Below are 24,426 nucleotides of genomic sequence, written 5' to 3' on the forward strand. Positions count from 1 at the left end.
ATCTTTACATAAAACCAGCTTTTAGTTTTGTTGATACTGTCTATTATTTTTGTTTTCTATTTCATTTATTTCCACTCTGATCTTTTTTTTAAATTTTTATTCATTTTTTCAGCATAACAGTATTTATTGTTTTTGCACAACACCCAGTGCTCAATGCAATATGTGCCCTCCCTATTACCCACCACCTGGTTCCCCCAACCTCCCACCCCCCACCCACTCTGATCTTTATTGTTTCCTTTCTTCTGGTAACTTTGGCCTTAATCCATTCTTCTTTCTCTGCTTCCTTGAAGTGTAAAATTAGGTTATTTGAGATCTTTCCAATTTCTTAATATATGCATTTATACTATAAATTTTCCTCTCAGAACTGCCTTTGTGGCATCCCATAAGATTTGAAATGTTATTTCCATTTTTATTTATCTTGTGATTATTTTTCTATTTCCTCTTTAATTTCTTCTTTGAGCCATTGGTTGTTCAGAAGTAGGTTGTTTGGTTTCCACGTAGTTTTCAGTGTCCACATGGATTTTCCAATTTTTCTCTTGTTGTAGATTTCTAAAAAAAAATATGTCTATTGAGGTCAGAAAAAAAAAGGTTATCTTAAATTCAGTCATCTTAAATTTGCTGAGATTTGTTTCATGCCCTATCATGTGATCTTGGAAAATGTTTTGTGTGCACTCCGGAAGAATGTGTATTCTGCTGCTGTTGGATGGAATGTTCTATATCTGTCAAGTCCATTTATTCTAGAGTATGGTTCAAGTCCAATGTTCCCTTGTTAATTTTCTCTCTGATCTATCCATTGCTCATATAGAGGAACTGAAGTGCCCTACTAGTATTGTACAATTGTCTATTTCTCCCTTTAGGTCTCTGCAGATTTGCCTAATAGATTTAGTGATCCGATGTTGGGTATGTATATAATTATGTATTATATCTTCTACATAGATTGACCATTTTATCATTTTATAATGTCCTTCTTTGTCATTTTTGGGTATGCCCACGTTCTTTTGATTCCCATTTGCATAGAATATCCTTCTCCATCCCTTCATTTTGAGCCTATGTGTGTCTTCATAGCTGAATTGAGTTTCCTGTGGGCAGCATATAGTTGGGTCTTCTTTCTTATCCATTCAGCTACTCTGTGCCTTGTGCCTGGTGAAGTCATCCATTTGTATTTTGAGTGACTGTTGCTACATAAAGACTTAACTACTGCCATCGTATCATCTGCCTTCTGCTTGTCTTGTTCCTCTTGTTCCTCCTTTGTTTCTTTTCCCCTCTATTTCTATCTTTGCAAAATGGTGGTTTTCTATGGTGATTTGATCATCTTCATTTTTTATGTTTCATGGCCCTAGATTTTTGCTTTGGGTTTACTATGTGGCTTATACAAAACATCTCATAGAGAAAATAGCCCTTTTTATGTTGATAACACCTTATCTTTTTTGTTGTTGTTGGTATAACAAAATGTTGATTTATTTAATCCTTTTAAATCTGCAGTCAAAGTCAACTATTCAGTTACTTATGTCCTAATCAACCCAGATCGCTGGTAAAATTAAAGAATGTATACAGACTTTTGATATGAAAAAGGCAAATGTAGACTCCATTAGGGATCTGTTGTTTTTTACCTGCCCAACATCCAGCTATTCTTTTAAGGGCACCTGAGTTTCCAGTGGCGAACTGCCTGCTCTCCTATTATGGGTCCATGAGATACACATCTAGTAATCAAGAGTAGTCCTTTTTTTTTTTTTTTAAAGATTTTATTTATTTATTTCACAGACAGAGATCACAAGTAGGCAGAGAGAGAGAGGAGGAAGCAGGCTCCCTGCTGAGCAGAGAGCCCAATGCGGGGCTCTATCCCAGGACCCTGAGATCATGACCTGAGCCGAAGGCAGAGAGGCCTCAACCTTTTTGTCCTGCTTCACAAATGTGTAATCCCAAGCAGACCAATGACAGTGAGGTCCTGAACTTAGCTGGAGCTAGTATGCAAGAAGCTCTCATTCCAAGGGGATCAGAAAGCTGGTAAAACATCAGTCTGGAGTTTCTGGTGGCCATCATTTTGCCTGAGAATGAAGCCAACCGAACCCCTCAAAAACAGGGTTTGGAGAAAAGGTAAAAATTACAACTGGGGCACTAGAATTTAAAAGCTCAAAACACCAGGGTCTTATCATTGTCAGATTATGATGTTATGATTCCATTTCTGAAAATAAAAACACATTCATCCTAGAGTCTCCAAAATCTTTCTAGGAAGGAGCAAAATGAAAGAGGATCTTTAGTAGTCTGACAAAAAAAAAAAAAAAAAGTCCATTATTCTTGACATTAAGAATTGAATAGAATGATTTAAAGAAAAATAAGCATTATTGTTTACATAATATATTCAGAATCATGTGGTTCCTAGTGACTGGAATCTCATCATGCTTGGAGAGGAACAGAAGACGGTAGCTGAGAAGCACATCCTCTCATAAAAGACACCTAAACAGTTTGCTTAGGATGACAGATATTAAGGATTTGAACATAAAACTCTTTCTCAGAGGAAACAATCTTAGTTTCTAAAGATTTTATTTATTTATTTGACAGAGAGAGAGATCACAAGTAGGCAGAGAGGCAGGCAGAGAGAGAGGAGGAAGCAGGCTAACCACAGAGCAGAGCCCGATGGGACTCCATCCCAGGACCCTGGGATCATGACCTGAGCCGAAGGCAGCGGCTTAATCCACTGAGCCACCCAGGTGCCCCAACAATCTTAGTTTCTAAAGAGCATTCACTTCGGACATCTCAATTCCTGATTTCAGTGGCTGCAGACGATGTACATCTGCGCCACACTTAGGACAAGAAAAATACCTGTGAAAGAAGAAACAACTCTTCACACAGCAGTAACAGAAGATATGCTCACCTGTGGTGTGAGGCATGGGCGGGAGGCACTCTCCACACAGAAAACATTGCCCACTGCCACTGTGGCTAATGTATTGTCACTGTTAGGAGCACCAGTAAGAGGAATACACCATGAAGATCACTTAGCTTTCAACTTCTGGATATTAATAAGTGGTAAGAGAGAAAAACCTGAAGTTCAGCAAAACCACACCAGAGAATTTCCCTGGTCATATACTCACAGCCTAACTTCGCATTTTGTTTCAGGGCTTGGGACATACAGAACGAATGCCGAACATTCTGTCAAAGTTGCAAACTTGCCCCTCTGAAGGAAAATCAGGATATTAATCAGCCCACGTAATTTCAAAAGTCCAACCACAATATTCACACACTGCCTCGCTTTCCCAAATGACACCAAAGGGTGGTTTCAAAACGGGTGGTACCAGTGCTCTTCTAGCCATGGCCTGGTCTTCTGGGAAACATAGCTTGCGTACTGAATATGCAAAACGGACTGTCCCACAGTGGCATTTTTAGAGCAAATGTGCATCACCACAAGAAAAGCCACAAGAACCTTTTCGGCTTTGGCTCAAAGTGGGCGACGGGACCTGGCTTACATCCATGAAAGCCGAGTAAACTGGGGCCAAACCAGCTGCTCCGGAGCCTTGTTAAGTTTAACTGCATCCCGCTGACTTATTCTTAGCACTCTGTTTGTCCTCTCCATGTTTTCTTGGGAAGTCATGTCTTCTCTGAAGGTCTCTTCGGAGTCTGCAAAACACCCACTCCATGTCACCTTTTCTGAAACGTTCTCTGAGAAACGTGGCTTCTCCTAGCTGAACCTGGATTACTCTGGCTTCTAGACCTCGCAGGCTTCAGAGCTGATAACACCTTATCTTTCTTCACCTATAAAGCTTTTTATATTTTTGTTGTTAGTTTACCTCTTTTCATGTTGTGTATTCATTGAGAGATTATAGTAGATACAGTTCTAATGAATGTTCTTTTCTGTAAGTTTTTATAATTAGGTGGTTAGCATGCCATTCCAATAGAGTTATGGTTTTCTGTTTTATTTTTCACCTTTGCTAGAGTACTGTGTACTTTCACTTGATGTTATTCACTCATTGATGTCTTTTCATTTCAGCTGAAGACATTCTTTCAACATTTCTTTTAAGGCAGGTCTAGTGGTGGTGACCCTCCCTCGGTTTTTTTCTGGGAAAACCTTTATTTCTCCTTCATATCCGAAGGTTAATTTTGCTAGAAAACATACTGTTGGCTGACCGCTTTTCTTTTGCCACTTTGAATATATCATTCCTCACTCCTGTTCTATAGAGTTTCTACTGAGAAATACACCGGTAACCTAACCAGGCTTCCTTTGTAGGTTGCTTTTTTTCTTTGACCCTTGGTTGCTTTAAAGATTCTTTCTTGATCATTGATTTTTGGCAGCTTCATTGCAAGATATTCTGGGGAAGGCCTTTTTGCAATGAGATAATAGGGTATTCTATTAGTTTCTTGGATTTGTATGTTTAATTCCTTCCCCATGATAGGGAAGTTCTCAGCTACTATTTTTCTAAAGACAATCCTTGCTCTCTTCTCTTCTGGTAGACCGATTGTTTTTATGGTTGTTTTTCTCATATCTAATACCTCTCATAGGGTTTCATCACTTTTTAAAAATCTTAGTCCCGTCTCCTCTTCTGAGTTATCTCTAAATTTCTATCCTCCAGGTCACTAATCTGTTCTAAATCTGATCTGTCCTATTTCCAATACTTTCTAATCTAATCTTCATCTGATTCATTGAATTTGTCATGTCCAGAATTTCTGTTTGGTTTGTTGGTTGGTTGGTTGGTTGGTTGGTTGGTTTCTTTGTTTGTTTTAGAGAAATAGAAAATTTTACTATGCATAAATAAAAGGGTGATTTAGTTCTCTCTGGTTCTTTTTTAAAATTTCAATCTCTTTGATAAAGGACTTTCTTTTTTTCAAAGTTTTATTTAAATTCTATTTAGTTAATGTACAGTGCAATATTGGTTTCAGGAGTAGAATCCAGTGATTTATCACTTATATACAATACCCAGTGCTCATCATAACAAGTGCCCTCCTTCATACCCATCAGCCATGTATCCCATCCCCATCCACCTCCCTCCATCAATCCTGTTTGTTCTCTATCCTTAAAGAGTGTCTGTCTTATGGGTTCAGCTGGTTAAGCGTCTGCTTTTGGCTGAGGTCATGTTCCCAGGGTCCTGGGATTGAGGCCTGCATCAGGTTCCCTGCTCAGCGGGGAGTCTGTCTCTTCCTCTCCCTCTCCCCTACCTCATGCTCTTTCTCACTCTCTCTCTCAAATAAATAAAATCTTTTTTTAAAAGTGTTTCTTATGGTTTGTCTCCTTCCACCTTCTTCATTGTTTGTTTCCCACACCATATGTTCATGTTTTGTTTCTTAAATTTCACATATGAATGAAATCATATGGTATTTGTCTTTCTCTGGTTGACTTATTCCATTTAGTATAATACACTCTAGCTCCATCCAAATGGAAACATTTCATTCTTTTTGATGGCTGTATAATATTCACACACACACACACACACACACACACACCCCACATCTTAGTAAATAACTCTTTCTGTTCATTAATTTTATTCCTGAGTTCACTGAATTGCCTTTCAGAGTTTTCTTGTAGCTCACGGAATCTCTTCCTAAAGTTGTTTTGAATTCTTAATCACTTAGATTGCAACATTCTATGCTTTTGAGATCGATCCCTGGAGAATGACCTCTTCCTCTTTGCCATACCACGTTCCTGTGATTTTTCATAGCATTTGACAAAATGTCTCTCTGCCATCCCATTTAAAGCAGCACATAGACCTTTGTTTACTGCAGTTCAACCTACTTGCAATTAGAAACCACTCCTTTGACTTCCAAAAGGTGGCGCTACAGCTCAAGTTTTTGGTTTCTCTTTACCTGCGTTGGCTCTGGGCTGCACTGGGCAGCCTTGGTTTTAAAAAGCTGGTGTAGGGATGCCTGGGTGGCTCCGTTTGTTAAGCAACTGCTTTCGGCTCAGGTCTTGATCCTAGGGTCCTGGGATTGAGTCCCACATCTGGCTCCTGGCTCAGCAGGGGGCCTGCTTCTCCCTCCCACTCTGCCTGCTGCTCTCCCTGCTTTGTACTCTCCCTCTCTGTTAAATGAATAAATAAAACCTTAAAAAGAAAAAAAAAATGCTGGTGTAGAAAAAACTGGTGGCAGAGTTGGGTAAGGTGTGGTTTTAGCACCTGTTGCTTTGTGGGTGCCCACAACCCAACAGTGGCAGAATCCTCAAGTTGGGATACTGCCAGAGGTCTGAGGGCAAAAGCCAGGGAAGAGGTTCCTTCAATGCCCTTTGTTACTCTTGTCTGCGCCCCACTCCCCACCTCACCCCCACCCCACCCCCACCCTTACAATTGCAGAGGTGCCTTCTCAGAAATCTGTTCACCTGGAGAAAAATGGGTTCAGTCAATCACTCAGCACTTTTGCTTTCTACCTCCTCTGTGAGGGCAGTCTCTGGCCCTGAAGAGGGAGCTGGTTCCTCAAGATCCTTCTTCTCCTCTGCCTCCAAACTCCTCTCTGCCCTGCTTGGATGGGCACTTGCTTCTCCGGTCAGGCTTGCTGGACTTCTGCAAATTTTCTCTCTCTGGTGCGTGTCCACCATGTTTGGCTCTCTCCAGTTTTGCTTTTTCCTCAATTGCAGCAAATGTGGGTAGGGCAATTCCCCCCCCCCCATCCTCCCCCCACCCCCAGCCCCTTCCCTTGGATTCCAACTCCCTTGGATCCACAGCAGCCTCCAAGATTCTATCTACTTATGTTTTGAAGCACAGGTGCATAGAAATGTAATGTATAGAACCACCTTCGTTCAGTTGTGAATCACCCTTTTAATCTGGAATCTGCCAAAAATATCTTGCTCGAAAACTATTAGGACATCTTATGGGATTGTGATGGAACTTTATAAGAACATCCAACCTAAATAAAACTCAGATATCCAAAAAACTCTACCTTTCTGAGACATATAAATCTGAAGGTAAATACATAAGTAAGCTTTTGATAAATACAAACACAAAGATAAAGTCGAGATATGAGAAGTCAATCACTGTTCATTGTATGAAGGCCTTCGCTTTGTTTATTCACACAATTCTGACAGGCTTGGGTATCTATTCCTAAATTCATACCAGATTCAAAGCATCAGATTAGTTTTAGGGAGAGAGCTGCTAGAAACAGACTAAAAAGCAGAAAGAAATGACAGCCGGTCACTTGGAGAAAGAAAAACACAAAAGAAAAGGCTCCTGGAGCCACTTAATCTGGCTCTGAAGAGCCCAATAGGAATCAGTGTATTCTGAAGACACTATTGTGTATTTGGTATTGATACAGATGATAATGGTCAAGAAACACTTACATCTGCTGAAAACGATAGTCTATGTTTAATAAAGATTCACTAAGATTTCTTTGCAACTTCTGATCTTTGAGGGCCAACCTCATCTGTCTTATACCCCCGGTGTCAACCCAGGACTGTCTTTATGCCAGACATCAAGCAGGCAAACAACAGCTGCTAAAAAAAAATAAATAAATAAAAAATTAGTTACCTTTCCAATCGAATCTTAGCTACCTGGAGGGTCTTGGACTTTTACAATAAACTGAAATTAAAGTCTCACTTCAGTTAGTTATTTCTCTGAAAGAAAAAGTCTTAAATATTTAAATCCACCCACCTTAGTTGTGTTCCCACTGCAAAAATACAGTCCCAGGGTACCATGGAGGTAGGATCATGTTGATTGAAATGCTAATGGAAACTGAAGCTCTTGCTTTCTTTCCAGAAATCTTTTGTCCAAATCCTCCCTCTGTCCTTAATGGGCAGCACAACGGGCCTTCTCAGGGAGACGTTCCCTATGGAAAGGAAATTACTTACACGTGTGACCACCACCCAGCCAGAGGGATGACCTTCAACCTCATCGGGGAGAGCACCCTCCGCTGCACAAGTGACGATGAAGGGAATGGGATTTGGAGTGGCCCTGCCCCTCACTGCAAACTTGCTGGTCCTGCAGGTCCGTGCATATGTATTTCCCTATGTCTAGATCAGAATATCTAGGTGAGAACCTCCCTATTTCTATGGGGACAGTCATTCTGGCTTGGGAACGTGGCTTTCTTATAAAAGTAAGGCACACAGAATTACCTACTGGGAGAACGGAAGCTGGGTTCCAGATGTGCCTTGCTGCATCCCAACTGGTGGTACTCTGATGGCCCTTCCTGCTGGGGTGAGGAGTGTGGGACAGTGACAAGAGAAGGAGGGAGACAATGGGAAGAATCAATGAGGCCCAGACTTTACAGAGACTATTTTCAAGCACTAAAAGCAAATGCCAAAGAAAACACTCTGTCGTACCATCTCTATTCCAAGTTGTATTTCGGAGCGCCTACATCGCTCAGTTGGTGGAGCGGCCGATTCTTGACCTCAGGTTTGGATCTCAGGGTTGTGGGTTCAGCCCCACATTGAGCTCCCTAATGGGCATGGAAAACATGGGCAACACCACCAACAACAAAAAAAACAGTTGTATTAGTTGTATTTTTATTAGATAGATGGGTGTGCTGAGCAAAAAGCACATGTTGATGGCTGTATTTTACTTTAGATTTGATGCGATGGAAATAACTAAAGAAACTCCAAGGCAGGCATTTGTATTGCTTTTGTTCCTTCTAAGTGTTCTGCTCAGCCTGTGACTGCATTTTGTTGACCCTTCGTCTCATGTTTAGCAACAGGCACTCAAGACGTCCTAGAGAAGTGGAGTTCAAGGTTGTGCTCTTGGCAGCTCCTTCCTTTTACATATTAATTTGGCATTAAATGGCAATATCTGTACAATCCAGGGCTCACTCGTGGCTGTCCTTGTCCTTGAAACAGCTCTGTGCACCAGGGAGGACAGGTAGCACTGAAGTGGTCTGTGTAGACCCTGGCGGTACTCCCATCTGATGCAGTTTGCAGGAAGAGAATACAGGTGGTCCTGTTTAAAGGCTGAAGTTCTACATTTAAAGAATCCGTTTTCCCACTGATTGGGAAATAAGTAGTGCCTGCTTTGGGTTCTTCCTATGTCTCTAAGAGTCAAACATGCTATTAGATATGTTGGCATATTCATACTTCTTTGTTTACATGAATGTCTTTTCTTGTGTTTTGGGGGGGATCTTGTTCTTAGCATGCCCCCATCTGCCCAAGATCCACAATGGGTATTACCTTGAAAGACCTGCATCTCCATATCTTCCTGGAATGACTGTCAACTACACTTGTGACCCAGGCTACTTGTTGGTGGGAAGAGCCTTCATATTCTGCACATACCAGGGAACCTGGAGCCAATTTGATCATTTTTGCAAAGGTATTTATTATTCCTGTTGGGTTTTTTAATGGAAAATGGATGCATGGGGCTGATAAGACTGAGAGATCTTAAAAAAAAAAAAAAAAAAGACTGAGAGATCTTTCTGAAGAAGATTGTGAAATGAGTGTCAACAGAAGGGGGAGAAAAGCGGGGGGTGGGGGGAGATGGGAAGGAGACTACCCAAGGATACTCAGTTCTACCAAAGTGGTAGAATGAACTGATGGAATTTCCAGTAATACGGTAGACATCAAACACCAATTTAAAATGATTTGTGGGCTTTTAACTAATAATATATCTTAGCTCTGAAGGATCTCAGAGAGTCACTAGTGGTCCTCACCAATAGCTTAAATAAGAGGCTAGAAGCACGCCTTTTTTGTAAGGAAAATTGAAGCATGGAGCAAGGTTGAGAGCAATTAATTCCTGGAATTACTGAATATGGGCCCTTATTATAACTTCCAAGACCAAAGGTGAAGTGCTTATTTCATCTCTTCCCAAGAACAAGTGCCAGGAATTACTGCCTTTATTCCTGTCTGTGTTTGCATAGACTTAAAATCTTTTGTTGTTAATATTCTTAAAAACTACAAAATTTGGAATTAAAAATATTCTGTGACTAAGCATGGTACTGAGGTCTTTAATAAAAATTATTTGTGTTAATCTCTAAAGGAGTCTGATGAGGTGGGATTATTCTTGCTATTCTACAGAAGAGGAAATTGAGAGACCCAGTAACTGGTCCATGGTACGCAGCTCAGGGGTGCTGGTGCTTGTGCTGGGCCACTACCTAACCCATGCTTTTAAACACTGCACTACATTCTGTCTCCTTTCAAATGTGGTTCTTTTGACTTTGCACAGCAATAAGTTAGCAATTTGCTTTTTGCCTCTCTTCTTTTCTTTTTAGAAAACTAAGGGCAGAGATGAGGTAGGAGGGATTTCAGACATGCCTGTGTTTCAAATGCAAAGGAGCAGTTAGTCCTATGGCTGCCATGGTGGTTATAGGGTCAGAGGGTGCTCCGCAACTGAAAAGTCTCAGAAGTCCTTGGCTAGCCACACTCTGATTTTAGAGAAAGAAAATGAGGTCCTCTACAGAGGTGTAAATGGCCCTCCTGTATTTATTTACAAGAATGGAGTGCATATACTGCAGAGCCCCTGTGTCTCTGCAGAAATAGGAACGCTTACCCCTCCTTGCTTTAGTTGCATGGAGAAGTAGGGAGGGTCAGGGAATACTTCATGGATTAAGTATTCAAAATAAGACTCTAGGAAGGTTCTTCTCCTGAAAATAAAAGGGTAATATTCTATTCTCTTGGCAGCTGCTTTCAAGTAAAATTCATTTTGTCTTAATAACTGCCCTCTTTGAACATGCTTTACAGCGGTCATTCTAGGTCTTTAGCATTAGCAAAATCAGCCAGGAACCTTGTAAGATTAGGATCTCAAGCATCATTCCTAAGAACTCTGATCCTGACATTTTGAACTGGAGTTTGGTCTACTTTTAACAAACCCATCAGCATATTCTGAAGTAGGAAGACCACAGACCATACTTTGGGAATTGCCACTTTATCTTGTTGGTTCCTATACAGAAAAGAATAATTTAGCCTCATGTTTGAATAATTACAACTAAAAAGCAGGCTTTGCTTGAAGCTGAAGAAGGTATCGATAGCTGGACAGAAAAAGAAAGCAAAACAAAGAATAAGCCAAATGAGATAAAATAAAGTAGAAAAATGATGTTTTGAATTTAGAATCATGATTTACTAGCTTCTTTGTTGTATGCATAGAAATGAGCCAGAAACATGCATTTAATCAAGAAGCAAAATACAAGTATGTGCGGTATACCTAGGGAGATTTAATGTGATATTCCTGTTTCCTTATGGGGTGACCAAAGTGGATCCAGGGTTAGAACATGATGATCATAACTCCCAATCTTTCCACGTTGCAGAGGTATCAATAACTAAAAGTGGATGTGTAATACATTCCATATTCTTACTTTACCCAAGAAATGAAAGTCAGGAATTTAAAATCCTAAGATGTTGAGTGGGTGTCAACAATTCCTGATTGAAAACATGACATCTTTGCTGAAGGCAAAGCAGTTTGGGGTCATAGATCTCTCCACTATGTCGGTTTCAATTAACAATTAACAATAAAATGTCAATTTCCTTCTGATTTTTCTAATTTCAGAGGTAAAATGTATCATCCCAGAGTTTATGAATGGAATCCGGAAGGAGCTGGAGATGAGAAAAGTGTATCGCTATGGAGATAATATAACTTTCGAGTGTGAGGATGGGTATACTCTGAAAGGCAGTCCCCAGAGCCAATGCCAGGCAGATGACACATGGAACCCTCCTCTGGCCATATGCATATCTAGTAAATGGAGCTGCAAGAAATGTAGGTCCTTCCCTAGTCATGGTTACTATTTGTTCATTCCTCAATACTGTCACTGAATGTGGTGTGATGTTTATAACACCTGCTAAGAGCTAAGGAGTATGACAGGAGCTCCTAATTCTTCCCAGAAAGCCCTTGCAATGAAAGTAAGGCAAGCCTTGCTCTTCTCGCACTGCTCAACCCATCCATCTCTTCTCAGGAACCCCTCTGAACCTTTTTTGTCTATGTTACTCTATTGTTGATTGCATGGCACAAGTAATGATTTGTTTATAGCTGGGGTTCTTAAAAGACAGGAGTACATTAGTGGTAGTGCAGGCCTTCAAGAATATTTCAACTTGAGTGAGAGAGCACTTTCCAAGGTGCAGAGACAAGACGGTTGGTCTCCCTCGATGGTATACAGGATTTTAAGCTGGTACAGCAGGATAGAGCGGATTTAGAAGTCATGTATCTTAAATTGCACATATGAGTGAAATCATATGGTATTTGTTTTTCTTTGACTGACTTATTTCTTTTAGCATAATACCTAAATTTCCATCCACGTCATGGCAAATGGCAAGATTTCATTCTTTTGACAGCTGAGTGATAATCCATTGTGTGTGTGTGTGTGTGTGTGTGTGTGTACCAAATCTTCATTATTCATTGAAAAACAAAACAGATGAACAGAGGAGAAGAGAAAGAAAAATAAAATAAGTTAAAAATGGAGAGGGAGGAAAAAAAATGGAGAGGGAGGCCAATAAGAGACTCTTAACTACAGGGAACAAATTGAGGGTTGCTGGAGGGGAGGCAGGTGGGGGGATGGGTAACTGGGTGATGGGCATTAAGGAAGACACCTGGTGTAATGATCACTGGGTGTTGTATAGAACTGATGAATCCCTAAACTCTACCCCTGAAGCTAAGAACACACTATATGCTAACTAAATTTAATTCAAATTTTAAAAACTTAATTAGTTAATTAAAAAAAAAAAGAAATCATGTATCATTGAGCTCAGTAGAAGAGTACCCCTCTGCTAACTAGAGAGTGATACAAGATAGAAAACCCTAACTCCTAAATTTGTACACATCAAGATGCTATTGAACAAAATTAACAGTGTATAATCATCTTTAATCAAAATTAATGCGAAGCTGCCCTCCACAACTCTTATAACTCTTTGTTATAATACATGATTGAATACTAAGATTGTTCAAGATCTATTTTTTATAGTTAATCCCTTAAACATGTTAATTAAGCTGACTCACATAATATTTGCAAATTATAAATTTGACACTCCCTTAATGTCAAATTATATTTATTTCTTTGGCAAAAATCTTACTGTTGAACCGACTAGATGCCTTTAGAGAATTCTGAAGATGTGTCTGCAAGAGAGAAAATTCACATAATTGGAAGAGTAACCATACCAGATAGTAAAAGAAAATATTAAGCCACAATACCTGCATTACTTTATGCCAGCACAAAAAATAAACTTACTTTCATAAGTAAATGGAACAAAGCAGATATTAATAAAATAAAGGTATCTTGCAGATAAAACATAATAACAGACATCAAACCATGGGAAAGAAAAAGATGACCAAATGCTATATAAGGTACCACTGAAGAAATGTTTTTTTTTTTTTTAAGATTTTATTTATTTGATAGACAGAGATCACAAGGAGGCAGTGAGGCATGCAGAGAGAGAGCAGGAAGCAGGCTCCCCACTGAGCAGAGAGCCCAAACAGAGAGCTCCATCCCAGGACCCTGGGATGGTGACCTGAGCCAAAGGCAGAGGCTTAACCCACTGAGCCACCCAAGTGCCCCGCATTGAAGAAATTTTGACCCTTTCTTTTTATCTTATAATAAATACCAGATGGAATAAAGAGAAGTTTAAAAAGTGAACACGGAAAAGCTAAGGTAAAATATAAGAATATTGGGGTACCTGGGTGGCTCAGTGGGTTAAGCCACTGCCTTCGGCTCAGGTCATGATCTCAGGGTCCTGGGATCGAGTCCCACATCGGGCTCTCTGCTGAGCAGGGAGCCTGCTTCTCTCTCTCTCTCTGCCTGCCTCTCTATCTACTTGTGATCTCTCTCTGTCGAATAAATAAATAAAATCTTTTAAAAAATTAAAAAAAACATAAAATAAAATATAAGAATATTTATGAAACGGATAGAGGAAGGGCAACGTTTTGAGCTTTCTGATAGCATAGAGAAAATCATAAAATGTCAACAAATTTGTCTTCTTACTTACATACTTGGAAAAGTAAATTTGAAGACATTAGCCAGATGAGATCTCTGTGCTAATATAATGAAGGGTTAATAGGTTCTCACGCACATACAAGTGGTGGTTGTGATGATTGTGCAAGCTGACATATATTGAGTACTTCGTTCCACTGCTGGAGTATTAGCTAGAGAGAAAGATGCTATAAATACATAAAAACTTCGATCACAGGAAAATATTCCTGAAAGGAATGTACCAGAACATTTCAGGATATTTTTTAAAAATCAGTAGTTCTCAGCCAAAGCAAGTTTGCTCTCCAGAGAACACTGGCAAGGAAGAAATTTAAAAAAAAAAAAAAAAAAAAAAAAGACAAGGAATCACTTGATGCTTCCTCAATGAATACTGATTATACCCAGAATTGTTGGCTTATTACATCCTGAGACTTCATTTCACGGATGTTCTAGGAAGAGAAGTCCACTAAATAAGTTACGAGCCAAATCCTTTTTTTTTTTTTTAATTAACATACAATGTATTTTTTTGTTTCAGGGGTACAGGTCTGTGATTCATTAGTCTTTCACAGTTCATGGCGTTCACCATAGCACATGCCCTCCCCAGTTTCCATCACCCAGCCACTCGGTCCCTTCCACCCCAGCAACCCCCAGTTTGTTTCCTGAGATAAAGAGTCTTTTATGGTTTGTCTCCCTCTCTGGTTTTATCTTGTTTCATTTTTCCCTCCCTTCGCTCATGACCCCCGACCCTGTCTCTCAAATTCCTTATATCGGGGGGATCATATGATAATTGTCTTTCTCTGATTGACTTATTTCACTCAGCATAATACCCTCTAGTTCCATCCATGTCATTACAAATGGAAAGATTTTATTTTTCTGCATAATATTCCATATACATATATATCTCACATCTTCTTTATCCATTCATCTGTTGATTGACATCTAGTTGTAAGCCAAATTCTTAACAGTACAGGAGAAAAATTACAGGGACTCTTATTTCTACTTCACATATTTCTGTATTATTTGGATACTATTACATTTGTGATGACTGAAAAGATATATATATTATGAGCGGTAAACAAGAACTAATATCCATCCATCTATTAGTACTTCCTTTATGACAAAGGCTTCTCTGAGTCCTTTACATTTGTTCTTTTAATTCTGTGAGCTCTTGAGCAAGTTAATGATTATAATTAAGCATATATATAGATATATAAAAGCTCCATGAGGGCAGAGATTTTTGTCTATTTCACTTGTGTTCCCAGTACCCAGAATTAAATAGCTCATATGTTCTCAATAAATATTTAGGGAAGGAATGCCCTTATGAGTTAGATGTACTGTGATCTCTAATACACAGGTAGGATAAATGAGATCAGAAAAATCAATGACCATGGAAAATATATGGCTATTTATTAGTAAAACTGATTTTTAAATGAGCCAATCTGACTCCAAGGACTTGCACCCTCTTCTTTTTTTTTTTTTTTTTAAGATTTTATTTATATGAGAGTGGTGGGGAAGCATGAGCAGTGGGAGGGGCAAAGGGAGAAGCAGACTCCCCAATGAGCAGGGAGCCCTATACCAGGCTCAGTCCTGGGACCCTGGGAGATCATGATTTGAATCAAAGGAAGATGCTTGACTGACTGAACCACTGAGGTGCCCCAACTTGCAATATCAACTGTCATTCTACTGATTCTTTTTAGAGCCCACAGCCTGAAAGAGACAGAAGCTCTAGAACTTTAAGATTGATTTAAGGCTCTCTAGTCCCTGAAGACCTACTAGAGGCATCCTGAAATCATAAGCTTCCAGAAACAGCTTTCTGGAGCTGAATGTAGAAAAAAATCAGTTAGGCAGACAAAGTCAGCCTAGGAAGCTAGAAAAATGTACACCACGATTTTAGGACAGTTTTACCTAGTAAAGGATTTTTCAGGATAATACAATTCTGTGTGATATTTTTCATTTATACTGTTTTATAAACTCTCTTCTGTAATTGTTTTATGATAAAATTTTAAGTTAAAAAGAAAAAAAAAACACACTTTGCTCAGTGCACAAGATAAAATGAAGTTGTATGAGGGAAACCAATGGCTTTTTATACTAGAAGAACATCAGACTGTGTGCTGAAAAAATCAGGATGAATCGTCAGTGACTGATATCCTGTCGGTCATGCTGTGGGCCAGACTGACGCTGTCCTGCTTTTGTCTTCCCCTCAGGCACAAGCGCTCTCACAGTCGGTAAGTTTTGTGAAGGGCTGGCTGAGGAGCTCTAGCACCCTGAACAGTAAGTATGCACTTACAGGAGTGAAACCTAAAAGGAGAGATCTGTGTCTCCTACATTACAATTTCGGTTAGAAGGACAGTGAGTCGAAATTCAGGCCACAGTGGGCAAGACTGGTTTCCTCACAGGCATACAGAGTGAGTGTCCTTGACGGGAGGTTCGATACTGGCTTTAAATTGTTGCAACTGAATAATCATGCTTCGTGTTTGTAGCTGGAGAGCCCTACTTCCTCTTGGGTTTATAACCCAGGAAGTTTCCTCAGGATGGTATCACGCCCACTCCCACCAACTGGAAGCCACAAAGATCAACTTCCTAAGCCCATTTAAGAGGAGTGGTTTGGTGGCAGACTCTGTGGCAAAGGACAGCTCGTCCCTGGGCCTTATGCAAGGCGGAGGGCAGGGCCCTTGGGCTCCGGCGGCAGGAGCTCCAGGGCTGTTGTCGCCCAGCTGCTGAAAGGCTGCTGTGGACTAAAGGTTACAGGCTGCCCTGCTCACCCCTTATCAGTGACCCTGCGGTAGTAAGACTAATGCGCTAGATTAAACCAGGAGCAGTGGGAAACTCCTAAAGGTAAACCTGTATAGGTGTTTCATTTTTGTTGTTGTTTTGCTTTTTAGATTTTATTTATTTATTTGACAGACAGAGATCAAAAGTAGGCAGAGGCAGGCAGGAACTGGGCTCGGGGCGGGGAGCAGGCTCCCTGCTGAGCAGAGAGCCTGATGTGGGGCTTGATCCCAGGACCCTGAGACCATGACCGGAGCTGAAGGAAGAGGCTTAACACTCTGAGCCACCCAGGTGCCCCACTGTGAGGTGTTTCTTAAAAGTAGAATTTATACGTGCATTTAAAGAACTCACTGGCAACCTCGAGTGGGACTAGATGTTTAGAGTTTAAAACGTATGGGTTATATTTTCTGTGCATTCAATGACCCTGTTTACTGCCTAGGTATTTTCTTTGGCGTGATCTTCTTTCTTTCATCTGTCATTGGCTCTTATTGGATAATTGTAAAGCGCAAAAAAAGGTAAGCATAGCCATATTGTCCTAGAAAATGTCTACGACTGTATCTGCCTCCTCTTGAAAGCCAAAGAGAAATGAAAGAAAACCTCAAAAAAAAAAAAACTACATAAACAGATGTAATAATTCATAATTATAAAGAAAACCCTTGATGTACATTATAGAGAAGTATTTGCACTAAAAGAAATATATAAGATAATAACATTTTTTTCAAGTGATACTTAAAATTATATAAGCGTCTCAGAGATCTGTGCCAGGTACTGAGAGAAGAAAACAATACATATTTTCTGTTATCTCATAACCACCATCATTCAATTGGATAGCCATTCATTCAGCATACACTAAGGTTGTATTTTCTCTCACTCCATGTACCACCTATCATCTAAGACCTCTTCTAGGCCATTCCTCAGATAACCACTTAATCATTGTGCCTTGGAGCTGCTCTGGAACACTTGCTGGTACAACCCTGTGCTCTTCCTCATGCAAGTTTGCCCTTCCTCACCCTCTGAAAACTTTGGCTCCTGATTCACTCTTGCTCTTTGTCTCAAGGGATGCCCTCCTTGTAATTTCTAAGAAAGGGTAAAGAGTAACTGAGTCATGAAGTACTGGCAAGTGGCCAAGTGACTTAACTCTGTGCTTCCACCCTGAAATCCCTAATACCAACACATACTCGAAACCTAAAGGTAGCAGTACTGCATCATGTCTCATTGGATTTCTGTACACGGAAGTGCTCATTAGCCCTTGAAGAGGCAGAGCAGCACACCACGAGAGATGACAAGATTTGTGAGCAGTGAGAGCTGTGTTCACTCCCACCTCCTGGCTATGAAACCCGCAGCGAGACACTTCCCTTCTCTGAACTTCATTTTCCTTGTCTGTAAAATAGGGCCAGTAGTTCCAAGCTCACTTAACACAGTGCCTCGCTTAGGATGAAGGTCCGAAAATGTGAGCTATCGTTCTTCACACGTGATCGTTACTGGCATCTCAAAGCATTAAATCCTTGGAAATACTGTCAGTCTTCCTATGCCTCTTGACAAGGACTGCTGCTCTCCAAACCGTGGGCGTTAATTGGACAGAACACAGAACTTCGACCTTCACTAAAGCAGGAGAGGAAGCTTGGAGTCAGACCCACTGTGCAGGGCCCCTGACCTTGTGAGGCTTCAGTGTCACAATCAGGCGGTAAAGGGTTATTTGCCAGTCAGAACTACTTTGGAAGGAAGTGTTGCTTTAGGCATGGACACTTGTCTGTAAGAATTCAGAGTCTTCTGACACAATGTACGGGTGGTTTTCATAGCTTTTCCCCCTTATTTGAGTTTTGACTTAGTCTTGAGAGGTGGGATTTGGTTATGTTTTCCTTTTACAGATCTCACAAAGATTTCAGAAACTTGGGCAAATTCTGCCCTAAATTTCAAAGTGAAGACCACTGCCGAATTTCTTCCAAGACTGAAGTGTATATAATTAAGCTATTTTCCTATTTTTCCTCTTCTGCCCATTAGCAAGAATACAGATGGGAAACCTAAGGAGATGATCCGTTTACATCCTCCAGAAGACAACAGCGTAAAGCCTCAGACTCTGCAAACCAATCAGGAAGACAGCAGGTACCTCACGTAAATCCTGAACTCATGTCTTGGAAAGCTCAAGTACTGAGAAATGAGAACAGGATCTGCATAGGTTGCTGGTCTAGTTGACTCCCTGGGGCCGGGGGTCAGAAGGTACTTCAGAAAGTGGAAATGCCTTGGTTGCTGTTGTGTTGGATTCTGGCTGTTTCCAGCAGTTGGGTGAGGACTGCCATCTGCGCTGTGCACAGGCACTGTTTTCACAGAGTATTCCTGTATTTTTGTGCAGGGGTGCCCTGAACCTTTGAGAGGGGAGCTTTTGTTTTTTCTTGTGGAACCCAAGCATTTGCCACATGGGTTTGCCTCCGGGTCGCCCCACTCCCTTCAAGTGCACAGGGTCACCTCAGGATCCTGTGGAGACTTTGCCTTTCCTGCTTCCCCTCTCTGACTCAATTCTCTGCCTCACCTGGCCTCCTAGGACTGCTCTCTCCCTTCTGTGCCCCTCCCCCGCCCCCACAGGCTTGTCACCACACCTCATGCCTGCATTCCAGGAACTGAGAGCCCCAGCTTGGCCTCACAGGTGTTGTGTAGTAAATGTTGAGCTGTTTGCTGAAGGATTGGGGTGAAAAGGGAGATTATGCTACAACCCAAAGGGACACACAGTGTAGAACTGAATATTAGAAATCATGGAACCTAAAAGTAACTGTTTTTTGTAAATAAGGGCTTACTGGAACACAGCCTCACCCACTGTTGGCCTACTTATAGCTACTTTTCCCTCTGCAGCTGAGGAGTTGAGTAGAAGCCACAGAGGGCAAGACTGGGTGGCACCCAGAGCCAAAATATTTACTATCTGGTCCTTAAGAAGAGAAGCACCAGACCCTGAACTGTATCATATGATTAGGATTTTCTCACTGCTTGGTCCCCTTGTAAACCTTGGTTGCCTTGCCACCCTTTTCCTAGGCCTCTCCCACATTAGACACCTGTCTGTTTTGTTAAAATCTTTAATGTGTTCTCAGGGTTCCTTATTTTGACTCTTGGTTTTCTTGTAAATTCAAAATTCCACTTTTCTTTATCATACAGAGCAATTTTCCCAGTCCTTGCTTGCTCTGGCGATGCCCAAGTATCCTAAAATTTCTTCCTATCCAGATTCTTAGGACACTTTTAGAAACACCAGCACAAAAGCCCATTAAAGGGATTGGGCCCCTTTCTAGAAAACAGAAGCAAAATATCACATTTTAAATAAATTTCAGTTCTGTCCTCTTTCCCATATATCAGTGTGCATTAATTTAAACCAGCCATTTTTTTAAAGATTTTTTTTTTTAATTTATTTATTTGACAGAGAGGAAATCACAAGTCAGCAGAAGCTGGCAGAGAGGCAGGCAGATAGAGAGGCAGAAGTAGGCTCCCCGCTGAGCAGAGAGCCCATGTGGGGCTCAATTCCAGGACCCTAGGATTATGACCTGAGCCGAAGGCAGAGGCTTAACCCAGTGAGCCACCCAGGTGCCCCTAAACCAGTCATTTTTTTAACAACAAACATGTCAGAAATCTTAAATTCAACAGAGGACAGAAGTGGCCACAGAAAAAGGTAAAGGGGTGGGAGAGGCATTTTATAGTTAATCATGATATAGGCAATTCAGATCTCCTAAACAAACACAGAAGGTAGTGTCAACTTTCTCTTAATTAGAATGTGTGAATCCCTTGTTTACTATCTAGCTTTTAATCAGCTTGCTTTTGTTGCATAGCTTGTCTTTCCTGGCTGTTTATGGAAGCAAATGAAATACGCATTGCTTTTTAAAAATTCAAAATTGCTAATTAACTTTTTGAAGCTTTAATGATCATCCAGCTGATTCTTCTCAAAAGGCCATTAGCATATACCTGGGGAAACCCAACTGGTAGATCCACAAGATACAGAAGTCAGGACACGGTAGAACTTTCTAGGAGAGTAATTTTTTTCTAATGTTATTCCAGTAGTTGCATTGGAAAAGAGCACTATGTTAACACAAATACATATGTATGGGAACAGAAGTCAAACAATGCAAGAGATTTTAAGATAAAATAAGACAGAGAATATTATGCTGCTTTACCTTATGCTCTTGGGTTGAAGCATTCCTTGTCCTTTACTCTGAAGGAAAAGCTGTACGAAAGTGTTTCACAGCCCACTGTGCTGCCTGTCACCAAACAGAAACACACAAAGTAACTTTAATTAAATTAAATTAATTAAAGTTCAGTTGATTTCTCCTCAGTCCTGCCAGGATACCTACCTAAACGCTTGACCATTTTTCTCCCAATCAAACTTGCATTAGCCCAGCTCAGAATTCACTCATCCAAGAAGCTCTCTCCAAGAGTTCTGGTGCAAAATAATGTCTGTATTTGGAACTCATAGCACATACTATCTCTACCATTTTCAGGATATTTTCTTCTAATAGTAATGTGTGCTTAGGAAAATAATAGAAAATACCAGAAAAGTATAAATAGAAAAACTACCTATAAAAACCTCCATCCAATGGCTAATAATCGTAAGCTTATTCACATACTTTACAAGGTTATACACTGGGATTTTATTAACTGTATATTAAATCCTAGTTTGGTTTGCACCAAATGAAAACCATTCCTTTATCATTACAAACTGTATGTAAACTTCATCCACAGTATTCAAAATTTCATTTATCATTGTTAGCACTACTGTGCTCATTGACATGCTCAGTCCTCAAACACTGATCACTCACGTAATGTGCCAATATTGTATGTATACATTTTCTTTGCCATGCTAAACTAGCTTAGAGTAAGGATTCCCATTTAAATTTCCCCCATATCTAAGTTAGGACTTAAGCAAATGAGAAGTGTATGGTAAATTGTTGAAGATAAATTGATCAAACTTTTCATGTATCCTCAACTTTTTCTGGAACATTCTTTTATATCAAGGTACACGTAAAATTGTGTACATTGACTGCTAATCAACTTTGAATTAAATGGTAGGAAGTCCTTAATGAATTTGTCTCCAATCTCCTTTCTAAGATTGGGATTTTGGCCATAATGTTCTCCAGGAGCAGGGCTGATCATCTGTGGCAAGATACGGTAGAGAAGGATGAGTCAGAATCTGCACCCTGCGTCCAAGCCAGGTGCAAGGGCCGAGAGGGTGATACGGGTAAAGAGGCAGATTCCTAAGACATAGCTGCACGCTAAAGGACATGAGAATGTTCAAAGATGACGCAGGTAACAAATGATGTTGGGCAATCTTGTGAGGTGGAGAGAGAACACTGAGGCATCGGGTAGCAGTAATAATAAGGAGTGTCAGGTGAGCAGCTGGGCCTCTGCAGGGATCTGTCCCCTGGTGGGAGGACAGTCATCCTTGCCTTAAGCATGGCCTGGGAAGTGTTTGGACTTCTTGGACTACATGGTATCTTCTGCAAGTTGTGACTGCGGTAGGGGGAGGACATGCTCTTGGAGGCAGAGCCTCGTCCAAACTACCAGCTCCTGTTTACTCTCCCTGCCATGGCCTGGCTCAGAAGAGAGAGAAATATTCTGTGTGTTATGAGGGACCTCTATGTTTCTGGAACGAGGCTCTTTCTAGTTAGTTGCTCAATTGTGAGAACACTTTTCCTTTGGCAAAAAAGGCGACGAGGAAAGGTCACCTTCTTCATTAATCTCTCTCTTATCTACTCAGTGTCTCAACTTTGGCGGTATTTTCTTGGGCCCTACACAGCAACCACTAAGGAGGGCAGAAACACATCTTCTGAACTCGTAATTATGTGTAATGCTAGTATCACCATTTTAAGCAGCAAATTCGTGGGCCGTTCCCTTGTCACCCATGCTGTCACCTGAATAAAAATATCCTGTTATTTCAGTGCCCTTCCTTGACAAAGTGCCACAGAGCTGGGGAACACCTTGAATCACAATGTTGTTGGAAAGGAGCCAAATCCACAGAGTAAGATGGGAGTGAGACTCATACAATGACAGAAGTGACCTCGCAGAGACCAGACATGTGCCCAAGAAGATGCTGACACGCTCCCAGGAGCCCGTAAAAGCTCCCTCCTCTTAGTCTGGATTGCTGTCAGTCCTCCTGCTCTCGCCTGCTGAATGCACACATCAGCTAGGAAGGGGAAAAGACTGCACTCAGGGTTTATAAATAGTCTCAGTTACGTAAAGGAAGATGGCGTCACTTTGGATTTCTGTTTACAAGTTTGTGATTTCCCTCTCTCACTTTCAAATGTTCATACTATGAAATGGGCTCATTAATGAGACGATCAAAATCCAGGAGGAAGATATGAAAAACAAATAAGTCACACACAATTATACTATTCAGTGATAACTACTGTTAATATCTTGATTTTTTGCTAACATTTCTTCATACATGTTTGCTTCTTTACACACATATCTTTCTTAATAGTCACTTTTTCTTCTGTAGAGAAAAATCTATTAGAACAGAATAAAATACAGCTAGATCCATTTTCACTTTCACTAGGAAAAAAGTATCTTCTTTGTATTGTATGTGCTGCTGAAGTGAGTATAGTTCTGTTTATATGAATAAAATATTTTTTAAAAAGGCATTACATGAATCCGGGGAAGAGGTTTTCAAGAGAAACATCTTAAACAATGAGATCTGGTATTTCCTAAGCTCTATTTCAAAAGCAATTTGTACTGTATGTATAAAGCATACTAACTTAAATAAAAGGATAATCTTATTGTAAAGCAAGTGACTTACTTTTTGTATAGATTCAGAATACACGCAATAAACTAGGAAACCCTGAATTTAAGAATTGCAACATTAATGTACAAGTCTCTAGATAAGTGGTCCTGGAGTCCGTAACTGGTCCACAGACTTAAAGATCAAAAATGTCCTTGGTGTGAGATTATGGGCCATGCTAACAATCTAGAAGATACCAGAATCTTTCTGGGTAGTTAACAATAGACTTGCATATGATGACTGCTAACTACTGTGTAATTCTAGGTTGCTTTTCAAGTGTATTGTGCCACACTTAACTTGATAAATATAAAGAGGGAACTGGACATCAACTTGAAGTTTCCTTTAAAATCATAGATGAAAGGGGAAGAAACAGCATTAACAAAGTCAACTGACAAACTAGGAGGAAAAAATTACAACTTATATCATAGACAAGGTTAACTGGCATATTTAGAGAGTAAAAAAGTCAAAGACCAAACCTCCTCACCTCTCCTCCCAGTAAATGGGCAAAGGATATCCAGCTGTGCCTCCAATAAAAGAAAGGCAAGTAACCAATGAATATATTTAAAGATCCTCAATGGTTTTGCTTAGTTGAAATGGGGAAACTTTGGGAAATATATTAGGTCTTGAGTTTCTGAAGAAGTACATTTTAAACAAGGGCTAGAAATTAACTAATGGGATTTGGCCCTTTCTTAGAATTAAAATTCCCTATCACAAGAAAAAAAACATAAATTCCTTTATCCCCCCAGAATGCAGGAGGTCAGTGAGTATTGTGATTAACCAGCATCTGATGCCTGGGCCATTGAATTTCAAGGATTTCATGAGATTTTTTTGCCTGTGGCATCAGTGATACATAGGAAATACTACTTATACTAACTCTGGGTTAAATACTGACCTGTCTAGCTTCATTTGCATTGTTGAGTAATTCTGTTAACCTCTGGCCTTACATTTTTCATCCGAGAAGCAGGCTGGACCAGCTGGTCTCCAAAGTTATTCTTAGTGCTAACAATCTAATTTTGTTTCTCATTTCCTTTTTGTGTACACATAATTGTGAGGTGTAAGTTAAAGTCTATGACATTTAAATGGTATGTTCTATTTTCATCACTATAATGGGAAAGGAATAAGAGATTTTTTTCTTC

General features: G+C 40.3%; 1 protein-coding gene and 1 pseudogene across 1 annotated transcript in view; one reads left to right on the forward strand and one right to left on the reverse strand.

Annotated features, from left to right (window-relative positions):
• The window catches only part of CR1 (complement C3b/C4b receptor 1 (Knops blood group)), a 188,008-nt gene extending 164,709 nt beyond the window's left edge, over window positions 1-23,299 (forward strand). Inside the window, 7 exon segments of the mRNA XM_045983377.1 lie at window positions 7,668-7,895; window positions 9,030-9,206; window positions 11,373-11,579; window positions 15,981-16,001; window positions 16,985-17,060; window positions 18,547-18,648; window positions 22,452-23,299. Of these exon segments, the coding sequence (XP_045839333.1) occupies window positions 7,668-7,895; window positions 9,030-9,206; window positions 11,373-11,579; window positions 15,981-16,001; window positions 16,985-17,060; window positions 18,547-18,648; window positions 22,452-22,464 (824 nt within the window). The 3' untranslated portion in view covers window positions 22,465-23,299.
• LOC123928289 lies at window positions 2,730-3,586 on the reverse strand (annotated as a pseudogene).
• Window positions 23,300-24,426: the final 1,127 nt, after the last annotated feature.

Source organism: Meles meles, chromosome 17 (genome assembly GCF_922984935.1).
Source record: "Meles meles chromosome 17, mMelMel3.1 paternal haplotype, whole genome shotgun sequence".
Lineage (NCBI taxonomy): Eukaryota > Metazoa > Chordata > Mammalia > Carnivora > Mustelidae > Meles > Meles meles.